Source organism: Mus caroli, unplaced genomic scaffold, assembly GCF_978045245.1.
Source record: "Mus caroli unplaced genomic scaffold, Mus_caroli_1 scaffold_13, whole genome shotgun sequence".
In the NCBI taxonomy this organism is placed as follows: Eukaryota; Metazoa; Chordata; class Mammalia; order Rodentia; family Muridae; genus Mus; species Mus caroli.
In genome coordinates, this window is record NW_028227268.1 from 54,932,414 (window position 1) to 54,945,757 (window position 13,344).

Consider the following 13,344-nt stretch of genomic DNA (forward strand, 5'->3'; position numbering starts at 1 on the left):
TGGTCAGGATCTGGCAGAGCCTCTCAGGAGACAGCTGTACCAGGCTTCTGTCAGCAAGCACTTCCTGGCATCAGCAATAGTGGCTGGGTTTGGTGTCTGCATATGGGATGGATCCCCGGATGGGGCTGCTTCATGTTCTTAACACAGTGAAATAGGTCCTAGGACTTCTCCTGATACATGAAAACAGACACTGAAGCCTGGCTACCTCACTCTAAGTCTGAGAGTCTCCACACTATGAAGTATGCCTGCTGTGATATATGGTGGGTTATACTTCACCATGGCTGCATGCAGCAGCTGATCAGTGTGGCCAGTGAGGCAGGGAACAAGATGACTTGTCACTTTTAGGGCAGAGCACGCAATTACAGGGGCAAATGGCCCAGAGCTCTCGTATTTCCTAGTATAGTGTCCAGCACGGTCTGCTTCACCAAGCCAGGAGAACTGCATGCGGCAAACCTTCCAGAAACTAAATGCTATGTTTTGCTGTCATATAGAAAAGCAAAAAATTTATTTGCAAAGATTTTTAAAATGCTTTTTTTTTCCAACTACATTTCTACGTGAAATGTATTTCATTTACAACATTCAAAATGATGCATTACAATGAGCCAAATTCAGAAACACATACAAGAATCCAGCTAGCTTCACCACTCCAAACACAAATGTCTATAAAACTATAAGGTGAGGTGATTCCACAAACGTCTTTGAAAAACAGATATTTTCCATAAATTTGCTTATATCAACAGATATGCTTATTAATTTTAAACTTATATTTATTAAATTTACATTTTTATGTATAAACTTAATAATTTTTAAATATCTCGTAATTTTAAATGCAGTAGCAAAAGAAATAGAAAAAAAAACACCTTTCAGGATTTCACAATAATTTTTAAGAACATAAAGGGTCCTAAACCCCAAAGTTGGAGAGCTAGTTAGTTACTAGGTAATGGTAACCAAAAGTCAAGTCTATGGAGTGATATTGTTAGCTGAGAGCCTAAAGTAAAATGTACCAATGACAGAGATACCCAACAAAGCTAAGTTACTCGTGTGTGTGTGTGTGTGTGTGTGTGTGTGTGTGTGTGTGTGAGAGGGGGGGGGGTAGGGAGAGGGAGAGAACCTTCCCTCAAACTTTATAAAGAAGACTTGATAGACTCCAACAGGACGTTGCTATTCAGAAACACTGAAGGACATTTCATTTCATTTTTGTCTCTCAGAGGATAACACTTCACATTTCAGAAAGTCATATGACATGAGAACATAATTAATAAGCCAAATCAAATAAATATAGTAAAACCCTGCACACATCAGGGCACATGTGTGGAGGTCAAAGGACACTTGCTAAAGTCAGTTCTCTCCTGCCACCTTGTGGGACCCAGGGACTAAGAGAAGGTTGTTTCTGGTCTTCGAGCAAGAGCCTTGCCTTCTGATCCACCCCATCAGCCCAAGCTTTTTCTTCCATCAGTTGGCTTTTCTTCTGCTGCCTATCCAGGCTAACAGGATAGGGAAGTTTCACACTGTATGAAATCTCTAGTTTCAAACACTCATACGTTTTCTCTCTAGCACAACAGAAGAAATATATAGCCTAGGAGGACGGGAACTGCTTCTCTACAGATGACCATAAAGAAACTTGACTGACACACTTTGGAAGAATCTAACACTCGGGGCTGGGGACATGACTCAGTGGTTAAGAGCACTGTCTGCTCTTCCAGAAAACCTGGATTCAGTTCCCAGCACCTACACAATGGCTTACAATCATCCCTAACTCCATTCTAGAGGTCCCAATGCCTCTTCTGTTCTCTTCGGGCTCCTGCATGTGACCCGTCTATGCAAATACAATTATACGCACAAAGTAAATATATTTTTAAGAAACTCTAACACTGGATAGGACAGAAGAGGCTCCACTCCTCACATACCAGAACAAGACTAACTACAATCACAGCATAAGGAAACAAAGAGATTTCAGAACTTCTGGTACAGTTGACCTGAACAACTTCCTCCTGTCAATTATGCTTTAAGGAAATCAGACTAAGGGGCTAGAGAGACGACTCGGGTTAAGAGCATTGACTGCTCTCGCAGAGGACCCCGGTTCAGTTCCCAGCACCCAGATGTTGGCTCATAAGCATCCTTAACTCCAGATCCTGGGAATCTAGTACCACACAGTCTGACCTCCATGAGAGAAGACACACATGTAGTAATACACATAGATGCATGCAGTCAAAACACTCAAAATAATCTGAAAAAAAGTTTTGTCTTGTTTTAAAGAAAGAAGTCATCTCAAAGGCTCAGACAGTACAGACCTACAGGTAAACTTGAATGTTATCGTGTAAATGTGACTAATCGGAATTACGTGGCAACTAACAAAAAGACATGGTGATTACGCAAATTTGTTTCCCACGGCTGCTCCAACAGTAGTAGGGACAGAGGCTGAAATCAGTTTCACCAGTTTTGAAGTCAAGATTTTCCTCCAGAGTTTTGAGAGACCATTTTCCACCTTTCCCAGCTTACAGAGCCTCTTTATACCCCTTTCTTTGTAGCCCCTTCGGCTCTCCTCAGAGCTAGAAGATACCATCTCATTTCAGACATTGCATGTCAAATCTCCCCTGCCTCTCACCTGCAGCCTCACTTTTTCTTTTGGTGGTACCAGACATGAAAATTAGGGCCTACTGCCTGCTACCCACTCTCTCTCTCTCTCTCTCTCTCTCTCTCTCTCTCTCTCTCTCTCTCTCTCTCTCTCTCTCTCTCTCTCTCATATGGATACCTGTAGCTGCATTTAGAGTCTACCTGCATAATCCCAGACACTCTTCCTGTCCTGACTGACTCAACTTGGCACACCTGTAAAGTCCCTTTTGCCCCTATAAGGCACCATTTCAGTGATGGAGCTGTGCCTTTATTACAGGGTGTGGAGGAGGTAACTAACTACACAGTTTTATTCTCACTTTTCACAGTGAAAATTCAGCCAGGAATTCTAACCAATCAGTAAGTGCTGACCAACTGAAGTCTATGAGTCTATGGAGAGCGTCATGTCCTTCAATGAACAGTCATGTGTCTAGCTCTCTGAAGGACTCGCTGGTTTCCTTGCCCCTGGAATTGGTGTTAGGAAGACAAGTGGCCTTCCCTGCCACCCTGCTCTCCCATCCCCTACATACAACAAACCAGGGACCTACAGGTGCCCATCACTGGGATGCCCCCTTCCCCCCGACTCTTTCCTTCATTAGGCCTGGTCATTGTGCTTGAGCCAGATGGTTACATGCATTGCCAGATGCTCTTCCTTCTCTATGGTAAGGATAAAAATGGAATTCCTAAATTGAAGATAATTTGATCCTTTGGTTCTGTGGTTATGTTCTAAGTACAGTGCCTTTATTAGTCCAAAATGGTCTGGCTGGTCATCATTCTAGCCTATTGCTCCTCCAAGGAAAATCAAACTGATTCGGTGGCTCCATAAATCATATGGAGATATTTACAACAAAATCCCTGTGCCCATGGCGCTGACTTCTCTGACACACGCGAGTCACAGTCCAGATCGCAGTGGGCTGCAGGCCTGATCCACCTAGAGATACCTCCAGCCTTAGTTCAGTTTAGCAAAAGAAATGGAGGCTGACTGGAATCCTGTCAGGGTGGGTTTTGTATTGTTTTTATCCTGAGAATTGTCAGTCCTTGTGAGAGAAAATGGCTGAGTCTGCTTTATCTCAGAGGAGAAAACACACATCAGAAAACCACCCATGTAAATAGCTGCTGGCTCCCTGGGAGGTCACCACAGAGGAACTCAGCTTCTGTTGGCAGTGCATGGAAAAGAACTGCACGTTTATCTAGAAACGCACGCATCCATCTGAGTGTGGGATGATGATTGGGAGGGGAGGTGAAGCTGGGGGGGGGGTGCAAAGATGTGGGGTAAACTATGTGATACAGAGAGAAAGACCTGTCGGTGGCCACAACCTCTGTGTGACACATGGAACTGAAGGTTCTGCACAGGAGTCACGTGAGGATAGATAGGGGAGGCAGCGTGACAGTGCAGCACTAACTCCATCCTCTCAGTGCAGCCAGCACGGGTGTGGCAGCCTGCTGCCGTCAACCTGCTCTCCACCCGACACTCAGGTTTACTTGGCTAAAGTTCTGTGATAGACAGCAGAACGGCTGCTCGTCGAGGCTGCAGGTGAAACTGAACCTTCCAACAGGCTGGCCTTGGGGTGTTTCCTCAGTTGTCTGGGTGGGTGCAATGTAAGCACAGGGGTCTTCAAATGTGGAAGGAAAGGCAGCACTAGAAGCAGTGGGGCTACAGTATTGTTGTTGGCCTGGAACATGGGAGAGACCATAAGCCAAGGAATGTGGGTGGCCACTAGAAGCTGGAAAAGGCAAGGAAACCAATCCATCCCTGGAGCCATCAGAAAGGAATGTTGATCTCTTGTTGATATATTGGTTTTCACCCAGCAAGACTCAAGTCAGGCTTGTATGCTACTGAACCGTAAGACACTGTGTCTGTGTTATTTTAAGCCTCTACTTTTGTGATAATATCGTAACAGCAATCAGGCGCTAATGCAGACACAGCCTAGGCTTTGAGGGGTGTTAAAGCCCCACAAATAATTCTAATTTGCAGCAAAGTCTGATAGCCACTAGACTAAAGACAACGGCATGCTGGTATGCTTGCTTGTGCTGGGAAACATGTGGCAAATTTACCTGAAAAGGTAGTGAGGCCCCCATAAAACCATGATTCTTTCGTCCTCAGTCACGTACCCAGACACTGTGGCCTGCATACGCCACAGGAAGACATGTTCATCAGTTTAGATCAGAGCCCCTCTGCCCCAAACAGGCAAATTTCCTTGAGATAAAATAAATAAATAAATAAACAGCAGATAACCACAGCTTTTTAAGTAAAGCTTATTATCTTACTGTTGCACAGTGAAGGGAGTGAGCAATGCCTGGACCAAACACAAATCCATAAGTGGCCTGTTCATAGCCCAACAGGAGAAGGAACACATTGTCCCCTCAGTGTGAAGCTCTTGAAAGCTGCCTTAGGACTGTAGAGACAGAGGGTTCTCCATTTGCTTATGAGCCTATTTGCGTGTGACAGATGCTCAACAGCTGGATTTGTTTATTTATGATAGAGAAATGGACTGAAACCATGGGAACAATAATCACATCCCTCCTCATGATCAAGGAGAGGAGCGGCTGTTGTATGTTTTTTGGCAAGTGCAGCCTCCCTACGGAGAGACACTCCATCTACTACAGGACTTCACCCACACCCACACATGATGCTAACTTTCCTCGGAAGCCACCCCACTATGGCACTGCCCCCAAAGCTGAAACTTCAGAACCTTTCACAGTTCCTTTGCCTCCCTACTCTGTCTTCCTTGCTGAGGAAGCTGGTACAACAGAAAAGGAGCCGTATCACAAGCAGGTTCGGTTCCACATTTTAGAAAAGATATGGCATTCGGAGGTCGCTCCGCACCTCTGAGCATCATTCCTAGCAGTGTGACATCACCTTCCTGTTCTTATGCAGAATATACAACATGCTGTGGACAAGAGTGCTCAGCATATAATGAGGGCCAGGGCATCACATCTATGCTGTAGTGTCTCCAACTTCTTGTCTTGTCTTCTCTCTAAGCCACTACTGAAGACTTAATGTCTCCATTTGGACCTCTCATTGGCATCTCTGGTTGGATGCATCCAATCTGGACTTACAGTCGTCACTCACAAACCACTGAGGCCTCTCGATTTCTGTGACTGCACTCCCAGGGTGAGAGCATCATCGGTTGTTTCCTGCATGTACCCCACTCTGCTCCTGCTGCTACTCTCGGTCAGGTTCTCACTCCCTACACAACCCAAGCACAAAAGCCTCTAAGACCTAAGGCTTCAGACCACGGCAGCCTACGAGTAACTCCTCAAACAATTTCTGTCACGTCTGACCTTCAAACTGTTTTTGTCCTGTAGTCTGGTCATTTATGATGAAAGCCAAGCAAACTCCACTAGGTGCAGATATGAGATGAGGTCCCACACAGTTTCCACTGGGAGCAGAGATGAGATGAGGCCCCACACAGCTTTCTTACAATTTATATCAGGGTACCAAACACTGAGCAATTTCACAACTTTCACAGAATACATAGATCTTGAAAAAATAGATCATAAGTTATTTGTCAACATAGTAGGGCCAGCTACGTTCAGTACCTGCCTGTAATCCCAGCACCTGGGAAGCAAAGACAGAAGAGAGCAATGCAAATTCAAAGCTAGCCTGACCTGCATAGTGAGATCAAGACCACCAGGGCTATAAAAACCAAAATTAACTAAAGCAGTCACTGAAGGCTGGAGAGGTTTTAGTGACATGTCTTTACACAGTATTAGAAAACTGCAATGTAAACTGTCCACAAACCACCACAGGCGCAATAAACCACTGCAGACTACTGACTGCAGACCCTCCGTGCCGCATAATGGAAACTGATCGAGTGAACATGTGATGGAGCTCACACTCAATCTTACCATTCTGTTCATCCAGTTCATTCCCAATTTCTTGGCCCATTTGTTTTTGGCGACTTATGATAGAGGAAAGGGCATCAAGACCCGCGTCTTGTTCTGAAAGAAAAGGAAAAACAACTGACTGAAAATCAAAGGAAAACACTTTCAAATTAATATAAATACATATGTATACACACACACACACACACACACACACATACATATTGACAGACACATACACACACATGCAGAGGGAGATCTCTCCAAGCAACTGACACTATCCAACATATAACAAAAGTGGCACTGGTGGCGTTACTGGAACAACAATTTAAATACTTCACACTGCAGACTGAAATGATTTCCTGATAAATTCATTACTCAAATATGAAACAGAAATTTTATTAAATCTGGCTACAGCGACAGTTAACCCTCTAGTATATAATACAAACAGAACATGTATAAATCAATAGTAACTGGGCACGCATGCACACAGGCACACACGTGTTGGACTCAGAGGATATCTTATGGAGTTGGTTCTCTCCAGCACAAGGCTACCTGAAGTGGGAGGGGCCTGCAGCTCCTGAGCACTATGTAGTATATAGGAAATAAGCTCAAGGCCTTGAGAGAAATCTTCGAGACTTCAATCTACCCACTCTTACTAGGTCTAGGAAACATATATAAGAACATATGCAGCTAAGCAATAATGCTTCTACAAGACTCTTCCCTAATACATGTCCCTTGTGCTGGAAATCAACTTACTGCCTCTCGGTGTATCTTTTTGACTACTCTGGAACTTTTTCTGGAAAAGCCCTTGGCTCTTTTTCCTCTGCATAAAGTGTGATGCTTAAAACTGATTATCAACCTCATAGATTCTTCTAGAATCATCTAGAAGGCAAGCCTCTGTCAGGCCTAGACAAGATTACCTTGCTTAGTTTACACAAAGTTGGAGGCTCTCACCCTTAACGTGGGCCTGGGTCCCAGACTGTGTAAGAAGGGACGCTCCGTGGCCATGAGGCATGAGCACCGTGAGGCCCTGAGCAATGTGAGGCCGTGAGCAATGTGAGGCCCTGAGCACCGTGAGGCCAGGAGCACCATGAAGCCCTGAGCTCAGTGAAGCCCTGAGCACGGTGAGCACCGTGAGGCTCTGAGCATGGTGAGCACCATGAGGCTGTGAGCACCGTGAGGCCGTGAGCACCGTGAGCACTGTAAACACCGTGAGTGTGGTGAAGCCAGGTGCTTCAGGCTCCACAGGAGCTTCCCTCCAACTGTGAAGTGGAGCAAACCCCTTCTCTCTTCAGTTGCTTTTGCCATGGTACGTTGTTTTTATCACAGCTACAGAAAATGTAACTAAGATACTTCCTGGCCCCAGCCTTCTTCCTGGTGTGTGTCTCTCCCTCAGGAAGAAGGCGATGCCTGTTTCTGTTTTGGAGTCCAGGTCCTGAAAAACGAAGCCAGGTTGGTTCATGCAAAGCACAGGCTCTCCCACTGCACTACACACCCAGCTCCCTACTCTTCCTCTTACAGCCTCCTTCAGTGTTCAGAACTTAATCCGAGACCTGTTCCTCTGAAGCACAGTGGACCCCAGACCAGGGTCTCCGCCTTACACACCCCTCACTCGGTGCCTGAAAAGTAAGCCCCAGTGAGGTGCTTTATCATGAGGCTTTACCCTGGCACACTAAGAAGCAGTGCCACTCTGACAGGAACGAAAATGCAGCTCCACGTTTGCATTTGTGAAATGACTGTGTCATGCGATGGCTTTATCTAGGGAAGCAGAGGCACAGAGTCTCGCTCGGGAGCTCACTAGCATCTACTTACAGTTTTGTATCACTCTTTTTTACAGAATTAAATCACTATACTTAGCTCTTTGATTCGCCTGGAATTTATTTAAACTTAAGGTGTGAGGCAAGGACCTCTTGGTGACACTTTTTGACACAGCGTACTTTTTAAAGGCTATAAACAGCCTGCTGTGTCCAGGGAGCACTCTAAGGCACAATTTTACAGCAAAATCACTTTATAATGAGGTCCTCTTGGTCCTTAGTAGCAGCCTCCTGGATGGCCTCCAAGATAAATCTATCATCAAACTCGCACTGCAGAGGGACGTCTATGCTACAGCAAAAGTCCAAAGGCACCCAAGGAATAATCCATCGACGGACTGAGGGTCAGTGCCCTGTGAAATGCTGGGAAAACGGATGGAAAGCGGAAAGCAACTGCCTCTAAGGCCGTCAGCTAGGAAAAGACACTGAAGCGCTGACACCGTTTTCATTCAGTCAGAATACAAATTGTTAGTGAAAAATAGCTACGCTAACCTTTTCTCCCAAGTTCGTTGTCTCCTAAAGTTCCCCCTAATGCATATCAGGAAGGAGAGGAGAAACTCCCCTAGTCCTGTGATTGTCATCAACTAGAGTATCTCCTCAGTGTGTAACTCTGGTATAATCAACTTTCATCCCACAATCCAGACGCGAAAGATGCTGGGCAGCTCAAATTGATCATGTCAATCACCCAAGCTCCTCTGAGCTATAAACAGGCATTTCTAAGAGGCAATGGTTTCACCATTTAGTAACAATCAAAATAAAAGGCTGCTTCCAACAAAAACAAGTCAGGACTCACTGCAGACGATCGACTTACAAACAGCAGAAGTGGGACATTGCAACAGTTCACTCTCCATAATCCACCTCATTCTGTCACACGGTCCAAGGCTGAAGGCCTTGGTGATGTGTCACAATGGGATGTTTGCAACATACCAGACCCTGAGTTGTTCTTCAACTTTACAGTGGTGTAGATTTTAAGACTGGATCACCATGGAAAAAGGAAAGCATGTACATGCACATGCATGCGCATACATATACACTCAGACACACACAGACACACACAGACACACAGACACACACACACACACCCCAACACATCCAAGCTGTCCAGGTTTTAATCCCTGGAACCTGCAGCTATGTTACTTTCCATGGAAAAGGCAACCTCGCAGATGTGGTGAAGATGAAGGCGTATGATAGGAGATGAGGCTGCGGAATCTAGGTGGACCCAATACAATTCTATTAGCTCTGAGAAACAGAGGTTGCCCAGCCTGTCAGAGGGAGCCATGACAGAGGGTTAAAGAGATGCAGTTGCTGGCGTTGAAGACGGAGCTATGAGTCAAGGAAATGGGGATCTTCTAGAAGCTGCACAAGGCAATGGGACAGGTTCTGCCCTTGGACCTCCAGAAAGGAAAGCAGCCAGCTGACACCTTCATCTGAGCCCCTGGAGACCCAAACTGAACTTCTGCCCTTCAAACTGTAGCGATGTGAGTAATGTCACTACATGTGTGCTAATTTATTGTGAGCGCACTAACACGATCATTTCTGAGGGTCCCTGTGGAGCCATTAGGTGTGGAGATACTTCCTATTTTAGACATTCAGGAAAACCATCCTCTAAATAAGAATCACACAACTGTGGGAGGACAGTTTGGTGGTGGTAGATAAAAAGCAAAGGGAGAGTCATCAGAAAGCATTATGCCAAAAATAACAAGCCCGATTCTAAGCAAGCCACTAAATCCTACCAATTTACAAAAAATATCTAGGTCACAGAATATGCTGAACAATATGTGGGAAATGCACTGCAAGAACTAGCTAAGGGGAAACTACAGAGTAAACAATCCTGTTTAACAAAGAAAGTGCACAGGAAAATAAAATAGTTTGAAATAAGATCATTAATATTGTTAAGATACTTCAGAGATACCTATGAGTGACAATGGATGGCCTACATTCATACCCTGAACCAAGGAGTCTAGAGGAAATACTACAGAGAGATAGGAAACTGTATGGCTGTTTGATTGGACTGAGGAATTATTTCTAATTTGGCAGGAATGGTAATTGCATTGTTGTCTTTAAAAACCAGTCCTGAGCACAGAGACATGGCTCAGAGGTTAAGAGCGCAGGCTGCTCTTACAGAGGACTGGAATTCAGTTCCTAGCACCCACACTGGGCAGTTTATATTCACCTATAGCTCCAGCAGATCTGACACTCTCTTCTAGACTCCACGGGTATCTAGATTATCATGTGCACATAGACACACACACACAGATGTATACATAATTTTAAAAAATAAACATTTCTTTTTAAATGTCCTTATATTTTATAAACATATTTTATAGTATTTAGATAGAATATTCTCAAGTATTCACCATTAAAATGACATAATGTCTGGAGTTCACTATAAAAATAATCCCAGGGCATATGCATAAGGATCAGAGTTCAGTCCCAAGAGCCCACAGTGAAAGCTAGGTGTTATGGTATGTGCTTATTATCCACGTACTGGGGTAGCAGAGACAGGAGTCCTCTGGGTCTTGCTGACTAGCCGGCCTAGCTACCTGGCAGGCATCAGGTCCCAGTAGGAGCAAAAAGGTAGGCAGTTCCTGAAAAATGATACCCAAAGTGACCTTTAACCTCCACATGTGTGAAAAACATGGGTATGTGTGCCATATGTATATATACATATACACAATCCTAGAGGTGGGTATCTGGATACACACAGATAAAACCAAAGTAGGTATGGGGAGATAATTACTGAAGCAGGATAAGGAAAGGAATACAAGTTACTCTAATACATTTGAAATTTCCCATAGCAAAAGGTCATCACCATGTTAATAACAAAAAGGAAGAGGCTAGAAATGGGAATCAGCTGTAGAACGCTTGCTTGCCCAGCGTGCACAGGACCCTGAGGTCAGACTCCAGCAGAGGGACCAGGAAGTCTGTAGCAAATGCGCAAAGCTAGAAAGAACAGCTACAAAATAATGGAGACCAAGCTATGCTGACTTAGGAACTCCACCAACAGAGTCCTAAGAAAGCAGGAGGTGGGGAGGGGGTGAGGGGAGCTGGGGAGGAGGCACACTTCACATCCTATAGTCTGACTTGGGTTCAGTAGCCTGTACTGACCACTGTTTCCTTCTTCTGCTCTATCCTGATCCTCAGGAGGCAAACTTCCTGTCATCACCACAGTTACCTCTGCTAAGGTCTATGTACAGCCCAAGCTACTGCTTAAGTATTGGGCTAACCTTAGGTAACTGGCTGTCACAAGGCCTAGCTTCTAGGTTTAGCAAGAACGGCATTCACTGTCCTCAAGTCTATGATCTAGCAATAATTTGGGGATAATTTCCAGAGTACTTCTGTCTCCACACTAAAGTACAGAAAGGCTGTCATGGTTTGTATATGTTTGGCCCAGGGAGTGACACTATTACGAGGTGTAGTTGAATAGGTGGAATAGGTGTGTCACTGTGGATGTGGGCTTTAATATCCTAGTCCTAGCTGCCTGGAAGTCAGTATTCTGCTAGCAGCCTTCAGATGAAGATGTAGAACTCTCAGCTCCTCCTGTACTGTTGAGGCCTGCCAGCAGTCCACAACACAAACGGTTCAACTGAGAATGGCAGTTCGAGCTGAAAAGAGAGGAATCTAGACGGGAATGGGGCTAAGACGATTTCATGTTCAAAGCCCGCCTTTTTAATTCCAACATTCAGTTATAAAGGAAGGGGGAGGGAACCCAATTTCCCGCCAAGTAACTCGGGATCCAGTAGCAGGACGAACACGTGTGTGCCTCCAAGCAGCTAAGCCGACAGGGTCCAGCAGTGGGCGTGGCAGAACGAATGAGCCGGAAACTCCACCCTTGAGCAAGCAGGTTCAAGCAGGTGAGGGAAAGGAGACCACACTGTACCATGCCTGCCTAAATGCTGCCATGTTCCTGCCTTGATCACACTAGACTGAACCTCTGAACCTGTAAGCCAGCCCCAATTAAATGTTTCCCTTTTAAGAGTTGCCTTAGTCATGGTGTCTGTTCACAGCAGTAAAACCCCTAAGACAAAGGCCAAAATGCAATCAGAAATGGCTTTTTCGGATTCTTCTTTATCTAGAATAGAGCCCAGCGATGAAGTAGACCCACAGCACACCACGGGGCTTCTGGAGCACAGGAAGACTACGAAGCATTTGGGATAAAGACTACTTCCATGTTTGTGTTTGGCTTGATGAACAGTTTGCTATATTAACAACGCAACAAGAGACCTGGCACTTCAAACCACGACAGCAAGAAAGGGCAGGGAAATAAAGTGACCCAAAACTCAGGCCAGTCCACCTGTCCCAAAACCAAGAGCTGGAGGCAAGCAAGGTGGCAAGGGGTGGGAATCTCAGAGGGGGAGATGCTCTAGTTTAAGAAGCGCACAGGGCATAGACTCGTAGAAAACCTGAGCAGCCCCCAGTGCAACACATTCTCAGGGACCGAAAACAGCTTTCCTTGGCAAATGGGAATGACAGAAAGGTCCATCTGTTTTAGGGCTAGGCAGTCCTCCCAGAAGCCATGCAGAGCACAGAGCCCTGTGCGAGCTGTGCCGTGAGCTAAGCTGGGGTGCTTTTCATCTGTTCACTTCCCGTCAGACACGGTAATGGGTGAGGTATGCAACGTTAAAAACAAGGAGAACCAGTGTTTTGTTTACTCGGTAATTTCATTGTGAAGAGAGTTCAAAATAGAATTAGACTCCTGTTTCTGGTCAGGATGGACTGACAGGGACCAGATTCCCTTCTGGCCTGGATGAACAAGGAGCAGAGACAACAGGCAAAATATTCAAATCCACTATTTCAAGAAACATACATCAGCTAACAAGGCCAGATCTCTGGGAGAGGGAGACAGAGGAGCCCAACCTGCTGCCTTGTGAATGCTCCCATCAAGGTGAGGAGCTGGAAAGCCCAGGTGGGAACCCAGTGGGCATCTTGAATTGAGTCCCACGGGGCAGCAGTTGGAGTGCGAGAGTGAAGAGAGCCACACAGAGAGAGCCCTGTGGTGCTGAAATGCATCTGCACCAAGTCCTGGCTGGTGTCACTCAGAGCTTGGAAGTACTGAGAAAGACACCCAGGGCTGAGTCACTTCAAAGGTAGA

At 45.4% G+C, this 13,344-nt stretch overlaps 1 protein-coding gene across 1 annotated transcript in view; it reads right to left on the reverse strand.

The window, feature by feature from the left end:
* Stx8 (syntaxin 8) overlaps positions 1–13,344 on the reverse strand; it is a 234,326-nt gene that overhangs the window by 173,583 nt on the left and 47,399 nt on the right. The window contains exon 6 of the mRNA XM_021176854.2: positions 6,463–6,555. Coding sequence (XP_021032513.2) covers positions 6,463–6,555 — 93 coding nt within the window. The remainder of the gene's footprint in view (positions 1–6,462; positions 6,556–13,344) is intronic.